The following is a 26,949-nucleotide window of genomic DNA, read 5'->3' on the forward strand; positions in this document are numbered from 1 at the left end:
ACCTCTGTTCTCACTATCTCATTAGTTTAATTTGCATTTGCTTTGCAAGAAGGGGCGTTTATGTTTCACACCGAGAATATTACATTAAATGACTGGGAGTCACAACAGAAAACAAAGAATTTTAGAGGATATTTGCTCTGGATGAGGGGCTTATTAAGAAGCATTTTCAACAGTGATAGTTATGTGTGTGAAACCATCAGGTTGAAGTATTACTTCCATAACCTCTTGCCCTGCTAATTTTTAAATTACTAATTGAACTTAAAGAGCAATCAGTGATGTGAATATCTAGGAGTGCTCTTTCACTTCAACCCAATTCTGACTAAATATTTCTCCAGTAGATACTCTCTTTAGACGCAGCAATCATACCTATTTAATATGACATTCCATAGGAAAGCAGTGTTGAGCATTGAAGGGTAAATGTCTGCATATGATGTACATGGAATAGTGTAGGTTAGATGGGCTTGAGATCAGTATGACAGGTCGGCACAACATCGAGGGCCGAAGGGCCTGTACTGTGCTGTAATGTTCTATGTTCTATATCTGGGCCTAGTAAAATTTAAATAATTTAGTTTTGATCGCCATATATTTGACATAAATTACTTATGCCATGGCTATTTTAATGTCTGCAAATCATTTGTCATGTCTTCATTCTCATAATTCTCATCATCATTTGAAGTTAATTACGCAGAAAGGGCCACTGGAAAACAATTAGGATCTGAAACCCTTTCTGATTTCCTTCCTTTGTATCTGACCATCCATACCCCACTTTTCTACTCCAAACAGGAGAATCACAGATGATTGACCAGAGGTTGTTGAAATGTTAAATATGATAAAATAGTTACAGCTAAAGTATTTGTGGGGGATGATGGTTTAAATTTAAAATTAGGTAATTCTTCTGCAGAATTAGAAAGCACATAAGTAGCTTTTATTGGATAAAGATATTGAATAACGTAACTATAGCTTAATGGTGGAACAGACCTGAGGGGCTTAATAGCCAACTTATTTCTGACACTGTGTAGCGAAATAATCAGAATAAGGCAGGGCTTGTTTGTATGACCCAGTAGGCCTGGGATTTTTAAAAAAAATGCTTACTTAAGTATAGGTCCATGGGTGTGAGTCAGTTTTCTGTGGCAATTCAAGTATAAATATTGCAGGTGATTTCAGAATAGGAGACCCAATAATCTAATTGGATTCTGAATTCACCAAACTTCCAAACAGCTCTGCTTTCCAGGAAATGTTACTGGTTAGTGCTGAAAAATGCAGGTACCAGCTGATTTTGCCTTGTCTATAATCAATTATAATTAGCACAATGTGAGATCTGAACCCGAAACCTTCCGACTGGTATGATATATTGTTGTTTTCAGGGAAGTCTCTGGACTGTTTTCATAGATTGTTGAAAACTTGATATGCTGATGCTTTTTTATATGTTCCTGTCATCGTTCTGTAAATACAAATTGGCTAAGTTCAACACTGTAACGAATGATGAGAATGAAGGCATGACAAATAATTTACAGACATTAAAATGTTCATAGCATAAGTAATTTATGATAAATACATGATGATCAAAACCATATAAAATAATCAAAATTATTTAAGTTTTACTAGGCCCAGAAATGCAGACATCCATCCTTCAATATGCGCAAGTTTGGGGTTGGAGTGGGGGGGAGCTGATGTTACACTAAAGACTACAGATCAATAGAGAACTGGAATGAAAAGGGGACAACCTGTTAAAGGTAATTATACAGTTTGAGTTGGTAGAGAGGGCCGGGGCTTTAGGATACATTGTCAACAGTAATTACTGTTTAAAGTTTTGGCAAAGATCTGTAGCTCAGGCTGTGGTTGGTGACTTGCTGGCTGAGCTGGCTTGTTTTTGTTCATACAAAATTTGTTTTGTTCATGAACAAGAACAAGCCAGCTCGGCGAGCAAGTCAGCAACCTTACAGATGACTATAGATCAAAAAGCACTATACCTGGGGAAAGTACTTCAGTTTGTGGAGAAGGGACAAGGCAGGATTACTAAGATAAGCTTGAAGTATTGGGGTTATTTATGTTCTGAGAAATACAGGTTTACGGAGAATATGATTAAGGATTTTAAAATAAAGAATGCAGTTAAGGTGCACCAGTCACTTGAATTGGTTGCAGATTACAGGATTCTCTGTCATTACCAGTCACAAGATCTCCAGCTCAATTTCCCACATTGCAGTGATTACAATCGATAATAATAGACAAGGCAAAATCAGCTGGCATTTTTCAGCACTAACCATTAACATTTCCTGGAAAGCAGATATTTGGAAGTTTGGTGAAGTCAGAATCCAATTAGATTGTTGGGTCTCCTATTCTGAAATCACCTGCCAATATTTATAGTTGAACTGTCACAGAACATGGACCCATACCTAAGTAAGCAGTTTTTTAAAAAAATCCCACGTCCACTGCGTCACACAAACATGCAATGCGTTATTTTGAATTACTTGGCTGCATTCAATCTCAAAACATGAGTTGGCTATAAGCCCCTCAAGCCCGTACCATCATAGTTATGTTATTCAACATCTTTATCCAATGGAGAACATGTACATAAAAGGAGTTAAGTTCAATGCCAAGAAGATTTTCTCTTTACAGAGCTATTACCTTATAGGACATGTTGCTGACAGATAAACCATATAGAGATTATTTTTGAAAGGGAAATTTCAGAAGAGGACATGGCAGTTATAAGTGGTAAATTTTCATTAACTTAAATGATGAGTAATGTTTTTTCAGAGTCTTTCTTGATCACTTCAGAGAGACAGTGGGATTTCACAGGAGCTTTTCGTTAAATGGTCACAGGCTATTTTTTAACCAACCTAAAACATTGCCCGATTAGCGAGAAATAGAAATGATTTAGAAAGTTTTACTGCTCCTGGATAGGCAATTTTGACACATTTTACTTTACACTTTTTGTAGGTTTATGTAGTAAAGGTGGAAAGTATTTGAGAAAATAGGATTCAGGTTAGCAAAATGTTGAGAATAAATTAATTGTGGAACTGTTACTATACTTTTTTTGCAGTGGGATTACTACTTTTCCAGAGAACAGCCCCCATAAAAATCAATTCAGTTTAACATGATCTTTCCCTGACTAAATGCCAGATACGTTTTGTCGTACTTAAGTCAATTAATTACAACAAACAGCCTGTGATCAATTCAAAATCACTGGTACATTTTAGCATATTTTCATGAAGGGTAAAACTTTAGCCAATCAAAATATTATAACTTTGCCATATTATGACATCACTATGTAAATGTAATATTTAACCATGTGACATCATCACTTCAAACATGGAGTTCCTGCACAACAGATTTACCAGCCTGTTCAAACAAGGAAAGGAAGACTCGATGAACAAATAGAAACAAAAATCAACCCAAGTGGGGAGTCAGGTTTGGTTAAAGGTAAGAATTAATGGAAATTGTCCTACAATTGATCAAATGTATCTCATGAGAAACAAGCAACATTTTCATTACTAACCAAGATTTTAATAACTGTTGAAATGGTCAACAATAGTCTCACATTGACCTCTTCTGGCCAAGTCATGATATTACATTAATGAGTAATGTGCAGCATTGAATAACGTTGTTGGTGGTGGCCTACAAATAAAATGGACAGGTGCTTTTATCACGGAAAAGAGTCAGTAGCAAATTACAGCGCAAAAAGGATCCCAAGCCGAAGCTCAGGCAGCATTTGCTGCAAAAACTATCACAGAATTTTATCTTTGAAGTTTTCTGTGGAAGACAGTCAACTCTTGCCACTCCAGTTTCACCACCTTCTGTCAGTTGGCAATAAAGGGGCTTTCCCTCTATCCACTCGACAGCTTACTACATGCAAACAAGTCATCTCTCTTAACCCCTTCATAAATATGCCAAATCATCAGACGTAAAAATATCAACACTACATGCACCCTTTCTTATATAACTCTAACGTCAGTTATGAGTTGTGTCAGCCACTTTGTTAAAGCAAATTCCAAAAATGCACACAACCAATCAACCAATTTCTTTAACAGTTTCAGTCTTTCTCAATGCATAGCTATTTATTAATTTCAATAGGTATTAGCCTTAGTTAATTTACATGCTGCTCTCAGTCAAAAGGTTGTGGATTTAAGGAACTGGGCATCCAGGAAGTTCTTGAAATGTAGTCGAGCCTACATCACGATTCATAGAATAAAAACAAAGTGCCAAAGATACTCAGCAGAGCTGGCAACATCTAGAGAAAAAAGCAACCGAATTAACATTTTGAGTCCAATGAGTCATCTTTGGAACCATTATCATTAGACTAATCTTATCTTTGAACACTACCAATCATCAGCATTGTCCTCCTCTGCCCACTTGTCCCCGTGCTGGATCTATAGAACAGCAGTAATGAAGAATGAAAGAGCATTACCCTTTGGATATTAAGCAGTCAGAAAGGGACTGAAACTGTGGCTATGATGCTTCACTTAAGGCTATCTCAACAGTATATGTAACCAATTATTAACCTGACACTGGCAATATACTGCTGACCTCACCATATCCTACCTGAAGAGCTGAGAGCCTTTCTCAGGCCTCCAAACTCATTTTCCTTAAGTTAAAAAAGGTAAATTGGGCTGACTCCAGCAGAACTTGTGCCAACTTGTACTGCAAAAAAAAAGTTAACGAGAAAACTAGCAGTTAGGAATACAAATTATATAAGGAAGTAAAATGTCATTTAAGGACTATCAAAGTGGAGGAAGAGGGTTTGGCATTGTGTATTCCGTTACATGCCAATGGGATGAGCCACGTAGCTACAGCAATAGTTGCAGAATAAGATCAGAAAGGAATCAGCAGGTCTGGTAGCAAATGTGGAGAAACACTGGAAGTTTTAGGTCCGTAACTTCTTAACCGTACTAGAAAGGTTAGAGTGGTGATAGGTTTTCAGTGATGAAACTGAACAAGGAAATTGAGACAAATCTCATGAGAACAGAACTTCAAAGTCTGCATTGGAAAAGGGGCAGTAAATTAAACACAACAATACCAATATTCATACACTGATTCTAAACCAAATCCAAAAATTGCAGATGGTGGAAATCTGAAATAATCTGGTTTTGGGAAATGTCCCACACTTTAGCTGATTAGCTGCACCACAGGCTCCAAGTCATGGACTCATATAGCACAGAATTAGGCTCTTCGGCCCACCATACCTATGCAGACCAACAAACACCATTCAATTATGTTGACACCACTAGTCACTTCGGTGTCAATCCCATATTAAACCGCATCCCCGGCCGAGCACAGAATTTGATTTTTGTTCATGATCTAGTAAGAACGTGGAAATTCTCCACAGACACGAAAAGGGACAGCACCCGAGCGCGGAGGAACGGAACTGCGTCAGGGAAAGAGCAGGTCAAGGGACAGAGGTGAGGGGTCAGTTTCACGGAAGTGGGTATGGGCGGCTTGGCCTGTTTTGTTGAGGGAGGTTCGGGCATTATTTTACTTACACCACCTCCCCACAAAGAGGGGGAGAAAATTCTCCCGCTTTGGGTGTCCCGCTCGTTTCTCTGTGTATTTTTTTTATCTTGAGTTTTGTTTAAAGTTTATTGTTAACTAGGGTGAGCAGACCTGTGGGGTTTAACATATGAGCGTTTCACTTGTGGCCGTACGTCTGGAGCTGGCGAACCACTCGCACCATCCGGAGGGTTTCGAGTATTGCGGTGAGTGCTGAGGCTGGGTACGGGGGAATCGGGTGTCCCCAACCACCCTGTTACTGCTCCAGCACATAGATGGTGAGAAATACCCTAGTCTAACGACTGGTGGGGGTTGAAGATTTGTAATCTCGACCCCAACTAAAAAAGCAGAAGATAAACTGCCCTGACGTAGATCCTAAATTGAAATATTTAATGTTGATCCTCAGTTAGGTTAATGAAAACGAAGGTTTTTCTTTCTGGGGTTGGGGTTGTGGCAGAGAGGAATTAAATTGTTCCAGTCAGGAATCAGTGTATTTAGGTAATATAACTTTGTCATCTATTTGGATTATATGTCAGAACTTTAACACCCTTTAATAAAGTCATTAATTAGGGTCTTTAGAGTTCCGCAGGACCTGTACTAAATTTTAAATGTATCTCAATTCTCTGCTGAACGTTGATGAAGAGACCACAATATACTTGTCTACGTTAATGCAACAGCAATTCAACCTTTTGCTTGTAAATGAGCAGAAGTTGAGTGAATTTTAAGGTTTTGAACCGTACAGAATCTGAGGAAACAGATGGAGGAAGCTGCAGTAGGAGCTAGCCATCCACAACCAGCCAGATGACAGCAGAAGGATGGGTTGTGTTATCTGGAACATGGCAGCCGTTAAAGCCTCATCATCAAAAGGGGTGTGAGGGACGTAGTTTATTCTTTGTTAATTTAAAAACTAGAGTCAAGCATGCAAGCCTCTGGTAACAAACAAGCTTATTGGCAGTATTGATAGTCTCTTGTTTCTCTTCTGCATCCAATTTGTCAGTTTCATGACAGCAAATTTCTGTGGTAAATTCCTGATATGGAGTTTTGCACTGGTGAAAGCTTGATTTTGAAGAAGTATCTACAACAATCAAATGCAAGCAGTAATTTAATCTAGAAATTCTGTTGAGCAAAGTACTGTAACTAGCATTGAGCAATTTGTGGGATATAATTTCCATCAATTTTTACTGGTTGGTATGTTGTGCTTTTGATAGGCTCTATTGAGAGTGACATAATGGAGTACCAGCAGAAGTATTTTCTGACCTTGTTCCATATTCTGGTAATGCCACTTTTTGTGGAAGTGCTGAACAGATCATCTACTGCAGACAGTGCTTGTACTGTAGTTGGTGCCAAAGCTGCACAGATGAAATCTTACAAATAGGTCACCTTGTGCTCTTATTAGTACAAGCTGAGCACGGAAAATCTTAAAAATGAGAGCTAAACTCTCAAATAAAGTAATCTGAGCTCCAAGATAAATTTCTCACTTCCTGGTTTGCTTTCCTTCAAAAAAAATGTAAAATTGAAGCGTTTATGTTACATTGTAGAGATGATGAAGCTTTTCACCTTTCTCTTCCACAGTAGTTGCGATCATTTGAAATTTGGCATCCTTTTCTTTGTCCCAATGAGTGCATGATAAAAAGATTTGGCAGTATATTTCTGTCTTCTGCTGCATTCAAGATCTGTGCTAAGTGCTTTTATGTGCTGGAACTACTGTTTGTGGATGCTGAAAATTCAATTTCATATTTTTTGTTGATGTACAATGTTGACATTGCATGTATTATTCATGATTTATGATGATTGACTAGGAAATGTCTGGCCAGCAAGATTGTAGTATCAATAGTTATCTCAAACAAGCATAACAGGTATGTGAAATTTTCATACTGCACACAATTGGATAACAAAAAAATCCAGCTGTTCACCTAAAGTTTTGCCTTTTCAAATGTGAGTTGTGTGTGGAGAGCATGATTTGTGTGACACTGATAATGGTTAAACTGGAGCTAATTACATGTAATTTAAAATACCATATAATGAGTAAGATAAAAGCATATTGCTTAAGTACATTTCCTCTGGCATATCATTTATTCAAAATATACTAAATGTTCAAGGTATCAACATGCTTGCAAAATTTTAGTCGAGTGGAATAGCACAAGTGCTGAAAAGTAGAGAATAGTGTATAAGGAGCAAGGTAACAAAATATTTCATGGTTTATAATAATTTTAAAAGTGGTGCTAGGAGATGGATTTGCGTAATAGGGTAACTACACATTAGGAGATAATTTGATCTTGGCAGATCAGCTTTTCAGCTGTTGGAGTTCTAGATCATGTATTGTTTGTTTTGCTTGATGCATTTTGTCTAATTAAAGTATTTCAAACTTTTACATAGATGTTTTGGAATGGAGTGGGATGCCATGTTCAAATGAGATTTTAAGGAAATTCACAATATTTCAGAATAATACTTGCTTTGCTTTATGTTTTGTTTCAAGTGTTGTATATGTTGTTTTAATACTGATTAACAAATATACAGCCATAAAAAATAATTTTCCTTTTTTGTTTCTTGTCTGTGTAGCTGTAACTATGGCAGACGATGAAAGTAAAGAGAAGAAATCGCTCAGTTCAGCAAAGCTCTTACTGGAGGGTAAAACAACTGGAGAAAAATCCAATATCTTGCATCAACACATTGGTCGTAGAGAGATGAGAGACATGGTAATTGAAACTATAACCTCCAGCAAAGGTACAGTAATGTGAAACTCTGAATACAATGCCAAGCATATAACTGCACACTAAGTAGTTTGCTAGCATAGAGCAAAATGTAAGCTTTTGTCAAGTGTTTTAACTTTTTTGATAAGAATTTAAACAGTTTCGTGGTATTGTATTATGAAGAGTAAAAGTAATAGGTGCAGGGTGAGTATACCATGCATAGTTCCACAGAAGTGTAGGAAAGCAAGTTTGATTTCCATCATCAGAACTTCCATAAAAGGGAAGAGGCTGTTATTGTTCCTGCCTGATGACGAATTGAATCGATCTCAGGGCAGGTTTATTGGTTACAAGTTTCAGGAAACAAAAGAACAATATAATGTCACAGAAATTGATTTTTTTTTGTAAATGGTTTAGGTTTAGAACTAATGTTTAGTCTACATGTTACTCACAGCGGCTCATGCTGTCATATCTAATGTGTGTCAGAACTAGTAGCTCTTGAGTTTTTAAATGCCTCATCTGTGCTGAAACTTGTGAAGATGGTCATGGCAACAATGGATGTATAATGCTTAATTGGTTTTGCCCCTGCTGCAGTAGGAAAGTGAAAAATAGTGATGAGTCAGTACCTTTGGGAGGGAGAAAATTAAAATAAAATTCAATGCTGCTGAATTTTGATTTAATTCTGTAGAATTACAGCCTACTACTCCTAAATCCCTGAAGATTTAAAAATTAATGTGGGCTTTGGAAGGTGATTGCTGTTAGAGAGGGAGTTGCAGGATTTTGACCCAGTGACAGTGAAGGAACAGGTTATTTTCAAGTCAGGATGTTGAGTAGCTTGGATGGGAACTTGCAGATGGTGGTGTTTGCATGCATACTGACCTTGTTCTTCAAGATGGTCGTGGTTGTGAGTTTGGAAGATGCTATATAAGGCATCTTGCTAATTTCTGCAGTGCATCTTTTAGGTGTTCCATACTACTGCCACGGTGCTTCAGTGTTGGAGGAAGTGCATGATTATGCATGAGGCATCAATCAAGGTGGGTTGCTTAGTCCTGGATGGTGTCAGTCTTTTTGATGGTGTTGTGGAGCTAGAAATGGTGAATATTCTATCTCATGTCTGACTTGTGCCTTGTCGATGGTGGACAGACTTTGCAGAGTGAGTTTCTTGCTGCAAAATTCCTAGCTTCTTGTAGCTAGGGAATTTATATGGCAAGCCTAGTCCAGTTTCTGGTCAGTAATAACACTCAAGAGTGTTGATGTGGTACATTCAGCAATGGTAATACTCAACATCAAGAGGTGATGTCTAGATTTGCTTTTGTTGGATGATAAGTTGATATAGAAATGCAAGATGATCTTTCAATAGGTTTGGAACAGGTGTGGGAAAGGATTGACAAGTGAAAACAAATTCCTTAAATTGCAGGTACTGGAAATAAAAGGTGAATCAAGTCGTTGGATTGTAATTCAAAATGTCACAACTCAGTCATTGATATTTAAGAGATGTGAGTTACTTGCCACTTGTCAACGCAAGCCTAGATATTGTCCTTTTTTTTGATGCATTTGGACATTGGCTGCTTCAGTATCAGAGAAGTCCCAAATGGCACTAATTGTGAAATCATCACTGAACATTCCCACTTCTGACCTTATCATAGCAGGAGTGATGAGCCAAGAGCGCAATATGAAGAACTCCTATATTGATGGTCTTGAGGATGAAATCACTGGCCTCCAGTGGCCACAGCCGTCTTCCTTTATGCTGGTGAAATAACCCTGGACGATTCAGTTGTGCTTTTAAGCGCTTGCAATTTAAAGAATTTATTTTCTCTTGCCAATCCTTTCCCATCTTTCAAAAGTATTGAAAGATTGTCTTACATTTCTGTATCAACTGATCATCTAAACCTCCCAGTGAATTGTTTGACATTTTGAGGGATTTCTGACTATGTAATTATGCGATGATCTGGGTGTTATTACGTTTAAAAATCCTTCTATTAAACTAACTCTAATTTCAGAGGGTTAAGTTCACAGGACAGCAATGCTGAGAGGTATACACTTTGATTCAGGTGGAAAGTCTGAATTTGAGTGGTGTGGACTCTGAAAGGTAGTGCTACATTCCAGTAATTAATCAGTTGTATCAGCAGTACATGTGAATAAGATGATACGAATGGAAGATAAAATCTCCAAAATTGCAGATGCAACAAAATCTGCTGCCTTTCAAAGCTGAAAGTATCACTCATAATTTATATAATTCATAAGCCTAACTGGCCTTGACATGGCTGCTGAGTGACTTGTCACTGTGCATTAAGTATCGGGAAGTGATGTTCATTACATTATCGAGAGATTGTGTTGTTAATTGCTAATGTCTTCTGTGAACCGAAGATTTTTCTTTGACAACCCTGATATGACATACATCTTTTTACAGACAAAGATACTGTGGATTGTGTACTGAAATCAGAGCAAAAGACCATTTGTGGCACCAACCCTCTGGAAAAAGCAAGTACTGCTGATCCAAATGAAAACAATAAAGTGTGCAAAGATCAAAGTGGTAATGCACCAGACTCGCCATCCAAACAGCTGCCTGACCAAATTTCTTTCTTTAGTGGGAATTCATCAGTTGAAGTAGTACATGGAATCATGCATCTCTACAAAACTGAGTGAGAAATTGTTTTTAAACATATTGCATCTTTGTGTTTGAAACATCAGTTTAATCTTTCAAGCTTGCTACAGGATTTGTGGACTACAAATTTGTTGTCTTCCAGCATCGCCAAAACCATATGTATGCCTGGGTGTTTTTGCAAACATGAAAAACCAACATACCTGCAATCAACGCAACATGTGTCCTAATCATTTGTCCCCATAGTAATTGAAACACAGACAGATTTTTGTTCTTCTTGGGTGACTTTCTTGCCTTCCCTTTCTTGGGAATGGAGAGTTGTTTTTGTCAGGCCATTACCATACTTCAGACCACACAAACAATAGAACAATAGCATTTGTGATTTTGGTAATGCCAGCTGCCTTGCTGTTGGAGTAAATTTGCTCAATTCATACTGAAGGCTTCAGTAGAGATGTTTTTTACCCCTTCAACTTTACTAATTGTTTTGCATTGTCCTGTATTTCTCCATGCTATTTGTTATGAAAGTTAAATATTGTCATGCTCATTACCTTCAGCAGTATTATTTTCATCATCAATTTATTCTGAGATTGTTCTGTTATTCACTTTGTGTGTTGTTAGTAGTGCAGGCAGTCCTCCGTCAATGTAGTTTCAACTAACAGGGCACTGACAATCAGCATTCACACTACACAAGTACCAGGCAATGACTGTCTCCAACAAAAAAGAATCTAACCGTCATCCCTTGATGTTCACTGTTGCCATTACTGAAACTAACGCCAAAAGCATCCTGAGGATTATCACTGACCAAGTGCCATAGCACTTTTTACTTCCCATGATTGTAACAACATGCACCTGATTCAATAACGTGTTCTTGTCCAACTTTCAGCAGTGCCAAGAAATAAATGTACACCAAAACTCAGCAATCACAGGTGAGATCTTGTTTGTTCAGTATGTTCTGCCATTGTAGCCATTAAGTTTTGGATATTTGATAAGTTTTTGAAAAATATCCACCGCCTTCCACTTCCAGGTAAACAATAGAAAAATACAGTGCAGAACAGGCCCTTCGGCCCTCAATGTTGTGCCGACCTGTGAACTAATCTAAGCCCATCCCCCTACACTATCCCATCATCATCCATCTGCTTATCCAAGGACTGTTTAAATGCCCCTAATGTGGCTGAGTTAACTACATTTGCAGGCAGGGCATTCCACGCCCTTACCACTCTCTGAGTAAAGAACCTGCCTCTGACATCTGTCTTAAATCTATCACCCCTCAATATGTAGCTATGCCCCCTCGTACAAGCTGACGTCATCATCCTCGGAAAAAGATTCTCACTGTACACCCTATCTAATCCTCCAATATTGTATATGAGCCCCAAAAAATGAAAACGTATTCTGTTTACCTATTTTGTTGACTACTTTAGTGTTTCACATCAACTTTGAATTTGTATTTTGTACTTGTTTAATGTTCTGTAATATAACCTGAACATTTACTTGAGTTTCGATTGGAACTGTGTTGCAAATGATTAATGCAGTAATGTCAGGATAAATGTTTCTATGATGTCCATGACATTTTCAACCCAGGTATGCCTCGTAGAATCACTGAATCATTACAGCATAGAAAGAGCCATTTGGCCCATTGTGCCTACACCAGCTCTTCAAACCAGCATCATGAGCCGGTGTCAATTTCCTGCTTTCTCCCCCCTACCTTTGAACATTCTATCCAAATAATCATTCAGTGCCCTCTGGAATTTCTAAGTTGAACCTGTCTCCACCTCATTTCCCAGCAGTCCATTCAATACCATAAGTACCCATGAAAAGGTGTTCTTGCACATTGTGTTAAATCTGTGTCCTATGTCTCTACTTCCTTTTGCAAGCAGGAGCAGCTTATATTCTGTCTAGCCTGATCATGATTTTGACAAATTTAATCAAATCTCCTCTGAGCTGCCTTCTCTCCAAGAAGAACAATCTCAAATTCTTCACCATATCCTTGTAACTGAAGTCTTTCATTTCTGGAACCATTCATGTGAATAGCTTCTGCATTGTCTCCAATGTATTTACGTCTTTTGTATAATTTGGTGCCCGTAACCATACATAGTACTGCACCTGAGATCTGACTTGTCTTATTCAAGTTCACCATCACCTCTTTGCTCTTGTGCTGTACACCTCCATTCATAAAGCCAAGGGTACTGTATGCTTTATCTGCTCTCTCCAGCTGAGATTTTTCAGCAACTTCTGTTTTACCCTGTGTTTAATGTTGTCTTTCAATATTCTTCCTATCGAAGTGCATTACCCTGTGCTGCTTGTATGGAATCTCATCTGCCACCTATCTACCCACTCCTCCAACATATCAAGATAATAAAATGTGAGGCTGGATGAACACAGCAGGCCAAGCAGCATCTCAGGAGCACAAAAGCTGACGTTTCGGGCCTAGACCCTTCATCAGAGAAGACCCTCTCTGATGAAGGGTCTAGGCCCGAAACGTCAGCTTTTGTGCTCCTGAGATGCTGCTTGGCCTGCTGTGTTCATCCAGCCTCACATTTTATTATCTTGGAATCTCCAGCATCTGCAGTTCCCATTACCTCCAACATATCAGTCTAGTTTTACAAGTTGCTGATGGTTGATAAGTTCAGCAGTACATTACTTCAGTAACTATAGATTGTGCTTTGACAGCTTTGTTCCCACTTTATATCATTGCTTTCCTGCTTCCAGCAAATGTGACTGGATAGTGATTTACTCTACCCAAGTCAGTGCTGCTGAGGTTTACTGTAACCTCTCAATTGCTGTCACTGTGGGGATTAATCAATACAGAGTGGTACAAATGTAGGATTTTCTGGTCTTTTGCAGCGGAGTATTGACTTTACTTATTGAGCATTTGCAAACTTTAGCTAGTTAAACTTGTAGAAGATGCTATAAAACAAAAATCCAGAAAATGTGCAGTTGATGAAAGGAAGAAGTAAGGCAGTAGAGCTTTCTTCTGACTGTTCTGTGAATTTTGCTTTCCTGCAGTTTTACGCCAAATTATCGGATTATTCAATGAGCGTCCAATATTAAGAAATGCCCATTAGTGCTGTAAATTATTGAGACTTTGATTCCATTTTGCTACTGCAGTAATTAGGTGGGTATAATTAGACAGCAAAATGTCTCCAAATGAAGACAGAAAGGTGATATAGGGTTTTATGACTGATTAAGAGAAACTCTGGATTCTTTGTAACCTTTTGCAAGTATGAAACTTTCGCTTGCATCAATATTGCATTAAAATTATATAATTGAAATAGCCAATGCAGACGAACGGGTTATGCTGCTGATAATCCTCCACAGAAGCCTCCTCCCACTCTATTTCATCTAATTTTAGCAGCACAACCTTCTAATGTGCTGTAACAGTTTGCATTAATCCCATTCGTCCCCAGCATTTGCCACCTTCATTAATTACTGTGATTTGAGAATAATGTGCATAGTGAATTGTATCTGTAGTTTTACATAAAAAAGAGAAGCTATTTTGCTGCCAAGCAAGTGTAATTTTTACATGCCTAACATTTCACTTTGAAGTTCCATTAATAAGACAGCTTTTGCCTGTGTGTTTCATGTTGCTATTTGACATTAGTATCAAGTGCTGCTGTTGACACTACGTTGATCAAAAATTGTTATGTAAAGAAGGCAGTTTGGAACAATGTTCAGTCATTTATGTTAGCTGGTAATCAGCTTGGATTGTTTCCTATTCTGTGTTTGAGTGAGTTTGTTGAGGTGTGCAATCATTCAAAACTGTTCTTGATCTGGAATGAAATGTGTTACCTTACCTGGAACAAAAGCATGCAGTATGGGTAGGATTATACGTCAAGGCTAATGCACCCAGTTTAGATCATTTGCTATTAGTCACTCCACATTTCAGGGAGCATCTAATGAGAGGAGTGAGTAGTCTGTTTTTAATTAGCAATATTTGAGCTAAATACATAGAAATTCTAAACTGCAAACAGGAATGCTGCGACCGTTAGCCTACTTGAGTTGTCAGTGATAAAACTACTGAACATCAGATTCCCAAAGATCAGTGAATGAGTTGTGGTTGTAAAGTGACATAATTGTATGGCGTTGTAGTGGGTGATTTGGGTTGTTAAAAATGGCAGCCTGAACTTAGCAGGCAATGAAGGAATAAGAGGAGAGAGATAGTGGGAACTGCAGATGCTGGAGAATCCAAGATAATGAAATGTGAGGCTGGATGAACACAGCAGGCCAAGCAGCATCTCAGGAGCACAAAAGCTGACGTTTCGGGCCCAGACCCTTCATCAGAGAGGGGGATGGGGTGAGGGTTCTGGAATAAATAGGGAGAGAGGGGGAGCGGACCGAAGATGGAGAGAAAAGAAGATAGGTGGAGAGAGTATAGGTGGGGAGGTAGGGAGGGGATAGGTCAGTCCAGGGAAGACGGACAGGTCAAGGAGGTGGGATGAGGTTAGTAGGTAGATGGGGGTGCGGCTTGGGGTGGGAGGAAGGGATGGGTGAGAGGAAGAACAGGTAGGGGAGGCAGAGACAGGTTGGACTGGTTTTGGGATGCAGTGGGTGGAGGGGAAGAGCTGGGCTGTTTGTGTGGTGCAGTGGGGGGAGGGGACGAACTGGGCTGGTTTTGGGATGCGGTGGGGGAAGGGGAGATTTTGAAACTGGTGAAGTCCACATTGATACCATTAGGCTGCAGGGTTCCCAGGCGGAATATGAGTTGCTGTTCTTGCAACCTTCGGGTGGCATCATTGTGGCACTGCAGGAGGCCCATGATGGACATGTCATCTAAAGAATGGGAGGGGGAGTGGAAATGGTTTGCAACTGGGAGGTGCAGTTGTTTGTTGCGAACTGAGCGGAGGTGTTCTGCAAAGCGGTCCCCAAGCCTCCGCTTGGTTTCCCCAATCTAGAGGAAGCCACACCGGGTACAGTGGATGCAGTATACCACATTGGCAGATGTGCAGGTGAACCTCTGCTTAATGTGGAATGTCATCTTGGGGCCTGGGATAGGGGTGAGGGAGCAGGTGTGGGGGCAAGTGTAGCATTTCCTGTGGTTGCAGGGGAAGGTGCCGGGTGTGGTGGGGTTGGAGGGCAGTGGAGCGAACAAGGGAGTCACGGAGAGAGTGGTCTCTCCCGAAAGCAGACAGGGGTGGGGATGGAAAAATGTCTTGGGTGGTGGGGTCGGATTGTAGATGGCTGAAGTGACGGAGGATGATGCGTTGTATCCGGAGGTTGGTGGGGTGGTGTGTGAGAATGAGGGGGATCCTCTTGGGGCAGTTGTGGCGGGGGCGGGGTGTGAGGGATGTGTTGCGGGAAATGCGGGAGACGCGGTCAAGGGCATTCTCGATCACTGTGGGGGGAAAGTTGCGGTCCTTGAAGAACTTGGACATCTGGGATGTGCGGGAGTGAATAAGAGGAGGAGGAGGATGAATACCACTGTGACTAATGTGAGGAAAAGGATAAGAGGGCCAGCATGATCTGCCAGGTGGGATGACAGGAGGAACTTTGACATGATTTGAGGGCTTTGTGATCACACAAAACTGGAGAAAATGGGAGAAGAGTGACTGATAAACTGAAGAATGAAGAAAGATGTGACATTGACTTTAGAAACTTGATGGACAAGAGAAATAGTAGGCAGTATTGACCTCTTCATCTCAGGAATAGAGGGAGTGTAATGAAGGTTTGCCAGGCTTGTTCTAGGATGGCAGATCTGTCCTTTGAAGAGAAATTGGGCAAGTTGGGTCTGTATTCTCAAGAGTTTTGAAAATGTGGGGTGATCTCATTGAAACCTACAAAATAATTATTAGGATAGAAAGGGCAGATGAAGGCAAGATGTTTCTCCTGGTTAGAAATCTGGAACTGGGGTTTTCAAAAAAGGTGAGAATTTCTTTTAACTCTTGCGGTAGTCAGTCTTCAGAATTTTCTGCCTCAGAGGTCTTCTCTTTTTCTGTTTTATCCCCATCAGCTAACCGTGAGTTCTCTTGTTTTTAACAACTAACGACCACCTATAAATATTAGATATTTAAACAGCAAAACTTATTAAGAGCAATGCAAACCATCCAAGGTGATAGAGAAGTAGGGAGAACAGGAGGGCTGCTAGCTCTGCTTTTTTTTTTCAATATTTTGTATCAACCTGTTCAGTTATGTTATTTCTACACCTTTGGATCAGGTGGAACTTCAACCCAGGCCTCCTTACTCAAGGGTAGGGACTCTGCCGTTGCACTTCTGGACCTGCTTAATGGGCTATTACCAACTAACCTATTCAGAGATGCTCTTTTGTCTGGAGCTTTTTTATTAAACTCAGAACAAATTCTTTCACCTTTTGTTTTTGGTGAGGGAGAGACAAATTGGCAAAAAAGTGTCCACTAGTATAATGATAGTAAAAGAAATTAAAGCAATCGTAGACATAAAAATGTAAAGCCTGCTTGCTGGAAATTTGAAGTAAATTAGGAATGCTAGTAATACACAGGGTCTGTCTGCAGGTACAAAAAGATGAAGATGATTGATAATTTTGAATAGAAATGTCAGAATAACTAGTGAGTATATGGCCTCAGCTTATCATTTCCCTTTATAACTCTTCTCTAGTGTTTGTAGCATTTCCAAGTGTTCCAGAAGGCTATTAAACAAGAGAATGAAGATTGGAACAAAAATAATTTAAAAATAAAATGAATACTCGCTGACTGTTGAAGCCCATCCAGTGGCATTGGTCACTGTGACTACCCTTGAGTTATTCAGAAAAATAATGAGGATTGTCTGGGAATATTGTACCTCATTTATAATTTTTGTGCAAGATTCTGCATGTTTTTCATTTAATTATAGAATCCCAACATTTTAGCAGTAGTAATTCTGTGGAAATGTTTGTTTTGTTTTAATCAGTGAAGTACAGTTGAGTTGCAAGTTGCACATTTAACTAAACAGTAGTTGCATTTTTCAATTTGTATTAAACCAAAGAGCCATACCCGTTCAATTCTTTGTGACTGAATGTTCTGCCATAACACATGAGCACAAGCTGTCTTACTTCCATTTCTTTGGTCCTTGGATTTCTGTTGCCTCATTGAAAGAATTTGGTCTATTTTGCCTCTGTTTTTGCTATTTATGTAATTGACCTACCTACAAAGAGCATTTTCAAAAGTTATTAGGTAGGATGAAGGACTGGTAACTGCCTCCAGTAACAGTAACTGCCAACAACACTGGATCGGGGCAGGCTAGTGGAAAATAAATGTATTGTGGGGGTTCAGGATAGTGCTCAGCTCCCAGAATCTTTTCTTGTTGTTTATTTGCCAGATTTGGACTTCATTGCCAATTCCTAGTTGCCTTAGTGTTGGCGAGCACTGATGCCCTGTGCTGAAGGTACTTCCTATGCTATGGTAAGAAATTCCAGGATTTTGACCCAATGGTTATAAAGTGTCCCATCAGTTTCCAAGTCAGGAAATTGCATGACTTGTTGGGGAGCTTGCAGGTATTTGTCTTTCCATGAGCTTACTGCTTTGTTTTTCTATTTGGTATAGTTTGTGGGTTCAGAAGATGCTTTTGAGGAAATCTTGATCAGTTGTTACATTGTGTGTGTGTTCATAATGCAGTGACTCTACTCTGTCAGCAGAGTGAGTTAATGTTGAGGTGGTGTGCAAATTAAGTGCTTTGTCCTCGTCAGTGTTGAGCATCTTGACGGTTGTTGGAATTGCATTTGTCCAGTTAGAGTAAAATATTTCATCTCACTCTTTTGCCCTGTAGATTCTGAAGGATTCTGGAGTAACGAGGAGGTTAGTTGCTTGCCACAAAATGTTGAATCTCTGATTTTCTCTTTTATCCCAATATTTATTTGGCAAATCCAGTTTTGTTTCTAGACCAGTGTAAAGAATGTTGGTGGGGGACTTTTATGTTAGTAAATGCTATTTTGTTTAAAAGGGAAGTCTTCGGATTGTCTTGGTACAGATGATTATTGCCTGGCATAAGCGCCAAGTAACATTTGAACTACATGTCAACTCAGCCATTTTTTTTGCACATCCAAACAGTGGAGTTTCTTCCTTGAATTCCATGACTTCAGTTTGACCAGGACTTTTTGGTGCAACACATGGTCAGATAAGAGGTCACCATCTTGGGATATTTGGTAGACCTTTTGGACGTAGATGAAGAGAACTTTCTTTACTCGGTGCTGGAGAATCTGTAGCATTCTGCACAGAAGCTGTCAAATACAAGAGGCAATGGAGAATGTGCCCATAAATGTTGCTCATTCAGTTGCTCAGTAGTGTTTTTTGTCTGTAATTTGACTGAATTTAATGGATTGAAGACTGGTGTCTGTAATGTTAGAAATCTGAGGAGGGTGGGATTGAACATTCAGTTGGTACTTCTGGTGTGCTGGGTTTTTCCACAATTTGAGAATGAAGATATTAAGTGGCACAGTTTTGCACAGGAGGAAATATACCTCAACAGTTTTGCGTTGCATTTTGAGGGAGGCTAGCATATTTACAGTGTTTTGACTTAAAATGAATATGCCTGTGGATACAATCTGAGAATTTGCTCATATCATCCACATAATAGATATGTTTGAACTTCTGGTTTGCACCAAAAGCAGCAGTTATTTTGCTGTACTCATTGTAAAAACATCCAAACCTTTTTGTTACCAGTAGTACCAAATGCAAATTTTGTGTTACCATTCATGACTATGGTCATGCACTTTCTAGGAGAATTGAAGAGTATTGTTTTTCTTCTTAGCAAGATGACATCCTTAAAAGAAGATGTGAGACGAAGTGCCATGTTGTGTATCCTTACAGTCCCTGCCACCATGACCAGCCATGATCTTATGAGATTTGTTGCACCATTTGATGATTCAATTGAACACATGAAAATAATAAGGGATTCAACCCCAAACCAATATATGGTTCTTGTCAAATTCTGTTCACAGGTAAGATGTACTATTTGTTTCATTCTGGTCAGATTTGTCAATTTAGTTTTGTAGAAGTATTAAATATAATGTTACTTTTGCGAGTGCAGCCTTTTTAACTCACTTTATCCATTTTTCAGGCGGAAGCAGACAGCTTTTATACTGCCTGTAATGGTCGGCAATTTAATTCAATTGAGGATGACGTTTGCCAGCTGGTATATGTGGAAAGGGCTGAGGTCATCAAATCTGAGGATGTAGGTATTGTGCCATATTCATTAATAATCTGCATTTTAATATATTGAAATATTGTGACAAAGTGGTGGCAGCGGATCCCTAATCAGAATTCCTAACGCAGTTTGTTCTGCCATTTAGTTTGCCTGGCTTGTGATCTTAGATATGTTTTGCTTATAAACAGGTAACTGACCTTTCATTCTTTCTCACTTTAATGAAAGAAGATTAAAGAAAGAACATAAAACTTCCCTGAGAACTCCCCGATGAAACAACCAAAGCAACTTTGGAAATGTCTGTCTTTGACTACCTTCATCTTCCATACGTTGATAGAAGGACAAGCTTGATGTTTGAAAGTCTTAATAATGGAGATAGAGGACGAGTAATAGCTTTTTCTAAGCTTCCATCATATGTACCTACTTAACTGACTTCTCATTATGTTCTTAATAGGGCTGTAGCAATTTCAAACCAATTCTGTATCTCTTGTTGTGACTGTAAAAGCCTAACTTTGTTTTTTTTTTGTGTGTTGATTTTATATTTTCTCTCTTTTAGGGAGCCAGTCTTCCTGTAATGGGTGTAACTGAGTTACCACCATGCATTGTGTGCCTTGAAAGAATGGATGAGTCTGTAAATGGTGTTCTCACAATTCTCTGTAATCATAGCTTTCATAGTCATTGCTTGCAACACTGGGAGGATACAACGTAAGTTGCTTGGAATTTGAACTTGGAATTTGAAAATGCAGATGGCTATTTAATAAATTCTACACTTAGCAACTCCACTTGTCTGCATAATTGCTGTATGGTGTATTTGATTTCAAATGTGGAGTAAAATATTCTGTTAAAGATGCTATGTTGTATGCTTTCAGATTTCTACACTGCAAAACTCTTTCATAGCACAAAATTATTTCTGTGAACTAGCTTGGCAATAACAGTGCTTAAAACCTGACAGTTGATGGTTTGGCTTGACGAAGGAAAAGCTCTTTGAGCATGTAGCCGCACCATCTTTTTCAGCATTGAGTACATCATGGACATGTCGCGTGTACTTTATATAGGGAGTTTTCAGATATACATGGATATGTCATCTGGAAGTTTTCAGTAGATGAGAAAATGAATTGTGTGATATGTGAGACCAGTTATAAAAGAATGGATGACATGTTACTGATGGTGTACTATATTAGTACAGAATTAAACTAATAATAGTAAAGTAATTCTTATTTCTAGAACTTGCTCAACAAGCCCTCATTTAATTTATCTCACACCACAAAGTGCACAACAATGCTTATTTAAGCATCTTTATAGTATAGTCTATCCTGGCCTGTTCATTCAAACTCAGTCAGCAATTCTGTGTTAGCAGAATTAGTGCAATTGTTAGCTTGCTTTGTTGTGACATTACAGGGTTAGAAAATGTAAAACACAAAAGCACGTTAACAGAAAGCGTACTAGGTGAAATCAGATAGCTCTCGACTGGAGTAGCTCCAAATTGGGCTAATTTTGGAAACTTGATATTTTAGCTTACTGTGTCACATAGTTCTCTCTGTGCCTTTTGTTTGTTTAAGATAAATAAATTCCACCCCATGACTTTGTATCTTGATTTGAAACTCACTTCTAGTGATTAGGCTTTACCATAGAGATCATGGCATTTGTGGTTATGTGAGTATTTCAGAAATCAGAATAATGTACTAATTTATTTCTGCATTTGGCCTCATGGTCTGTATGGAGGTTTCAGAAATGCAAAGGAAAACAACATTTCTGCAACTTTCATTTTTAAAAAAAAAGTTGGTTTACCTAATTTGATCAATAACCTCAGAATTTTACTTTTCCATAGGTGCCCAGTTTGCAGGTACTGCCAGACCCCAGAACCAGTTGAAGAAAACAAATGTTTTGAGTGTGGAGTTCAGGAGGTAAGCAAGACCAATAAATAAAATGTTTAAAGCATCTCGGGTGCTAATTCTTTCCTTTTTTATAAAAAAAAGCGCAATGCATGACGTGCTGAATATTGTTTGGACTACACACGTTATTATATTATCCACTTCTGGCATTGGTGTCTCATTCAAACCTTTGTGGGTCATATTATGGCTTGGGCAGAGAAAATTGTGGTCTGACTCAGTAATGCGTCTTGGTCATATTCCGAGTGGCGAAGCTCTCGCTGTATCAATTCTTCATGATAGTCACATTGAGACCTCGTAAATGAGATTACTCCTTTCAGCTCAAGTTATAGTCTGCCATGTGGTGGGCATAGTCTGCCATGCGGTGGGCGTTGGCCATGTGCCATAAAACAATGAATTGAGACTAGCAAGACTCATTTTACATAGTATGATGAGGAAAGCAAACTTTCATCCTAAGGTTATTTTCATTTACTTTCTGGAGAATTTATATTGTTTATAGTGAATTCAAACCCAAGTTTCAGAGGTCATAGGACTGCATGCCTCACTCTTACCTTATTGTGCACTAGTCCTGTATTGCTTGTACATGTAAACTGTTCTATAGTGTTTACTGATTTTCAATTGTTAGTTTGCTTTTTTTATTACTGACTTCTTTAACAATGCTGTTCAAGTGTCACCATCACAAAGAAAAAGCTTTGTAGTTCAGATTGTTCTGTCGTATGCGTGTGTGATAACAAGATTAATTTGTTTTTAATACACACATGTTAGAGAGAACAAGTTTAAGTAGTAAGTTAGAGAAGCCTTGTCAAGAGCTCTGAATTTAAGATATTCAGCCTTGTAAAGCTACATTTGTTCATGCTGTTAGCTACCATACTGGTCATTTTTACCCTTAAAATGATGCTTTAAATAATTCTAACCTTTTTTATTTAACTGCTGTAAAAGTTAGAAAGTACATTGCAATGAAAACAAAAATGTTGGAAATAGTGAACAAATATGGCAGCATCTGTACAGACAGTTAACTTTTCAAACCTGTGATCTTGCGTTAGAACATAAGCCCTGAAACGTTGACTCAACTTCTCTCCACAGAGGCTGCCGTAGCTTGCTGAGTATTTTCAACATCCGCAGTACTGTACTTTTTGATTAATGTTCGTTACAATGTTTGCTATTTATTTGGCAGTTGAACCTTTCATTTGAACTGATTCAATAGAGAGAACATTTTATTTAGTAATTCAAATTTCCCTCTGCAGATGATGGATTGCAAGACAGCATTGGCTCTCAATTCACTTTCATCTGATATTAGTTTATAGATAAGCATTTTGGCTGGTAGGGAGAAAGAATGGAATGCACGCATGTAATTTTCTGCTCACCTAAGAGACAAACAAATGAGAGAAATGAAGTAACAAATTGAATCCAACAGATATAAAATTAAGAACGAGAAAGCAAATGAGGCACAGTGAGTAAGAAAGAAAGGGTAAAATAAACAAAACTAGGAAAATTTCAATTGGACCCATTAATCTGTGTGCAGTAGAATGGACATTCAACCAGAAAACATTGACTATTGCTCGTGTTCTCCAATACATAACACTGTCTTTAAAAAGATGACCATATGGTGTACTCAAAAATCCCATCATTTACTCTATAAGGATTCTCTCATTAATCCAAGATAGTAAGTCTGTGTTACTGCTAATACTGCAGAGAATACATCAGATAAATCTAAGGATATTTATGCTTTTTTTAAATCTTCATCTCACACAGAACCTGTGGATTTGTTTGATATGTGGACACATTGGATGTGGTCGATATGTCAGTCGTCATGCATATAAACACTTTGAAGAAACACAACATACGTATGCCATGCAGCTCACTAATCACAGAGTTTGGGACTATGCAGGAGGTAACTATTGCTAGAAGTGGCTCTTTTACTACAAGCATACAGTTTTGTAACCAGTGGTCCATATTACATATAGCCCTATTCGAAATTAAGATAACTTTTGGTTCTTTAACTAAATAAGGCCTGTTGTAAACCAATGCAATTATTAATGCTTAGTACTCTAGCATTAATCGTCCTGATTTGTTTCTGGCTATGAATTCAAACCAGGTAGCTGTAGATATTTGAAAAAAATAGTCTTTGAGTTAAATTACATTAACTTTCAAATAAACAATTAATTCTGACCATTACAACATTGGTGTTAAAAACTTTGAATATCTTCATTTTTCATGAATACAGTGATCATATTGTCTTTTGATATTGTGTTTTCTTTCATGTTCTTTGATTATTGACAATTGCTAAAATTTATTTTGTTATACAAGTCCAGTGATTCAATTTGAATTTGATAAATTTTTAAAACAAAATTGCTGAGAAATAAAATACAAAATGAGCAGAGACTAAGAGTTTCTGAAGAAGGGTCTAGGCTTGAAACATCATCCTTCCTGTTCCTTGGCCTGCTGTGTTCATCCAGCTCTACACCTTGTCTTCTCAGCATCTGCGGTTCCTACTATCTCAGAGACTAAGTGATATTTTTCAAGTATTATTGACAATATTGACAAGGTATTGATAATATTAATGTCCTTCCAAGTGTGTTAAGCCAGTAACACTCCTGACTCACCAAGCACATCCCAAAATGAGGAGTTTCAAAAGAAAAGATTAAGTGGAACCAATGGTATCATCCCTAATACTTATGAAAATACTTCATCTGGTCTCTTTTTGGGAATGGCAAGTACCTCGGTCAATTTAAGTATGCGAAAGCTAATCTTTGCCTCTCAAGTTGCTGGTTTAATTAGCTGGTTTCTTTGGAAAGCCAATTTTTAAAAAAGACTTAAATATTTTTGGTTATGGGTTTCTTCTGAATATAAAATGATTTTTGGGTATGTGAGGTGCTCTTAAATTAGAATGTTGCCACATTTAGTTGATTTTTTGATGTACAGCAAAACTGGTCATGAAAGAATGCAAATTTCTGGTATTAAAATGGTAACAACTGACAATGTATTTTATATTTGTTGAATGAGTGCATTTGGCCAAAATGTTTACTATGTTGAAGTTGTATTTTGGTTTTTGTAGATAACTATGTTCATCGTTTGGTGGCCAGTAAAACGGATGGAAAGATTGTCCAGTATGAGTGCGAGGGTGACACTTGTCAAGATGAAAAGATTGATGCTCTTCAATTAGAAGTGAGTGAACCTTTCCAAATACTTGCTCATGACTGATTTCGTTTCCTTATCTTTTCTCAAAACATCCTTCCACCTTCAAAGCTCTCACCCAAGATAGAGTTCCCTAATGTGTTGTTTACCCAGGCTCTGATTGTGGAATATCCTGACTGTGCACTTCTACATAACTTTTTTGGTCTCATGGAAAGCATACCTACTTTTCTTAACATTCAGATACTGCTGTCCTTGCCTACACCCAGAGTAAAATGAGGTGCGACGTGGTGAAGCTATTTTTGGTCACGCTGCAATGCCACTGAAATTTATTTAGATGTGAAATTTTTTTTCCTGCACCAAAGTATTTGTTTATTTAAGTGACATGTGCTGAAACCTCATACCTACAGATTTGTTCCTGTGGGCTATTTATTACTGTTTGAGTGAACATTGCCTATTGGTAACTGAACCACCAGATGCACCAGTTTGTGAATTCTTTTATGGTTTGGTGTATGCACATTGTTAATAAACTGATGTTGCATGGTGTTTCACGTTGAGTATGCTTTGTTTCGGCCCATCCACCTCCCCCAGTGCAAGAAAATTGAATAAAATGCAAAAACGAAATAGCTTCCTTTGAAGTTTAACTCATTTATGGAACTAAATAGCTGCTCCGCTTGTTAATAACTTGGATCTTGCGCGCCATTGTAAATGTTGCAGTTTTGCTGCTACTGAGAAGTTTTGGAAATTCCCAGTTTTGATAAAGCCAATACAAGTGACCTCTCTTTTCTTCCCTGACACTGATTGTGATAGCATTGAAAGTTAAGGCAGGATGAGCAAAGATGTTAGTTGCCAGTAATCTGTTCCGCTGAGATTCTCCTGCTGTCATGTTCTGGCATGCAGTAATTTCTCTCGAGTGAACTGGCTTCTCTCGAGCTTGTAAAAGACTCAGGCCAAATGAACTGCGCGTTAAACAATCAGTATGAAGTTTGTTTTGAGCTAACATGCTGTTGCATGTATGTAAGCAGCCCAGCTGAAATATAGAGCTGTCTGTGTCAAATCTTGAATGTAACAAGGAATGCTTTTGACTAGATTCATTTCATTAGTTAATATTAATCAGTGCCTGTTTTTGGATATTGGAAAGCAGAACTGCTTTCGTGAAATAAGTAATACACTTGGGAAAAGTTTAATTCGTCTTCATAAATCAATGTAGATACCTGTCCAAAATCCGTTATAAACTGATCAAGATGAACCATCAAATGTCAAAGTCTTCTCAAAGAAAATTTTCATGAATGTATCAGTGGAGGCAATGGCCTGGTGGTATTATCACTGAATTGTTAATCCAGATAATGTTTGGGAACCTGGATTTGAATCCCACCATGGCAGATGGTGGAATTTGAATTCAATAAATGTCTGGATTAAAAGTCTAATGATGACCATTGTCAATTGTCAGAAAAACCCATTTTGTTCACTCACATCCTTTTGAGAAGGAAACTACCATCTTTACCTACCTGTGACAGCAATGTGGTTGACTCTTCATTACATGAACCAATTTTAAAAATATGATCTTCACCAGTTTTGTCAGTAAATGATGGACTATACAGATACATTTAAAATAAAGATGTTTTTCAAATCCTGCTTTGGATATGATCTTACTGAGTGAGTGAGCTGGAACACCAGATACCAAGGACTGAGTAATAAGGCCGTGAGCATTTGGAGGGGGAAGAGGGTAATGTCCTAGATAACGTGGGAATAAATACCTGAAGTAAGTGTGAGTTTTTCTCGTTTCCTACTGTTAATCCCATTTCCTCTGAAATGGGTATCTTTTGTTCCAGTATGAGATAGCAAAGCAACAGTTGGAACCTTGCTTTAATAATGTTCATGCAAGACCCTTAACTATTGAATGCTGAAGTAGTATTGGAGGAAGGCAGAGGCCCTCACATTTGAGCCAAATCTTGGACTTATTTTCATCAATAGGTACAAAGTTTACTAAATAGTGTTGGATAACAAAGTGTGAAGCTGGATGAACACAGCAGGCCAAGCAGCATCTCAGGAGCACAAAAGTTGACGTTGG

The 26,949-nt window shown here is 38.4% G+C and overlaps 1 protein-coding gene across 2 annotated transcripts in view; it reads left to right on the plus strand.

Moving 5' to 3' along the window:
• The first annotated feature begins 3,316 nt into the window (after nucleotides 1-3,316).
• The window catches only part of brap (BRCA1 associated protein), a 42,162-nt gene continuing 18,529 nt past the window's right edge, over nucleotides 3,317-26,949 (plus strand). Inside the window, exons 1-9 of one of the 2 annotated variants that reach the window (XM_048556044.2) lie at nucleotides 3,317-3,420; nucleotides 8,044-8,208; nucleotides 10,582-10,813; nucleotides 19,465-19,654; nucleotides 19,774-19,887; nucleotides 20,414-20,562; nucleotides 21,686-21,761; nucleotides 23,499-23,637; nucleotides 24,802-24,911. In XM_048556044.2, the coding sequence (XP_048412001.1) occupies nucleotides 8,052-8,208; nucleotides 10,582-10,813; nucleotides 19,465-19,654; nucleotides 19,774-19,887; nucleotides 20,414-20,562; nucleotides 21,686-21,761; nucleotides 23,499-23,637; nucleotides 24,802-24,911 (1,167 nt within the window). In that variant the 5' untranslated portion in view covers nucleotides 3,317-3,420; nucleotides 8,044-8,051. Of the gene's footprint in view, nucleotides 3,421-5,407; nucleotides 5,691-8,043; nucleotides 8,209-10,581; nucleotides 10,814-19,464; nucleotides 19,655-19,773; nucleotides 19,888-20,413; nucleotides 20,563-21,685; nucleotides 21,762-23,498; nucleotides 23,638-24,801; nucleotides 24,912-26,949 lie in introns of those variants that run through there. The other variant, XM_048556043.2, reaches the window with a different exon arrangement.

Source organism: Stegostoma tigrinum, chromosome 26 (assembly GCF_030684315.1).
Source record: "Stegostoma tigrinum isolate sSteTig4 chromosome 26, sSteTig4.hap1, whole genome shotgun sequence".
Taxonomy (NCBI): Eukaryota; Metazoa; Chordata; class Chondrichthyes; order Orectolobiformes; family Stegostomatidae; genus Stegostoma; species Stegostoma tigrinum.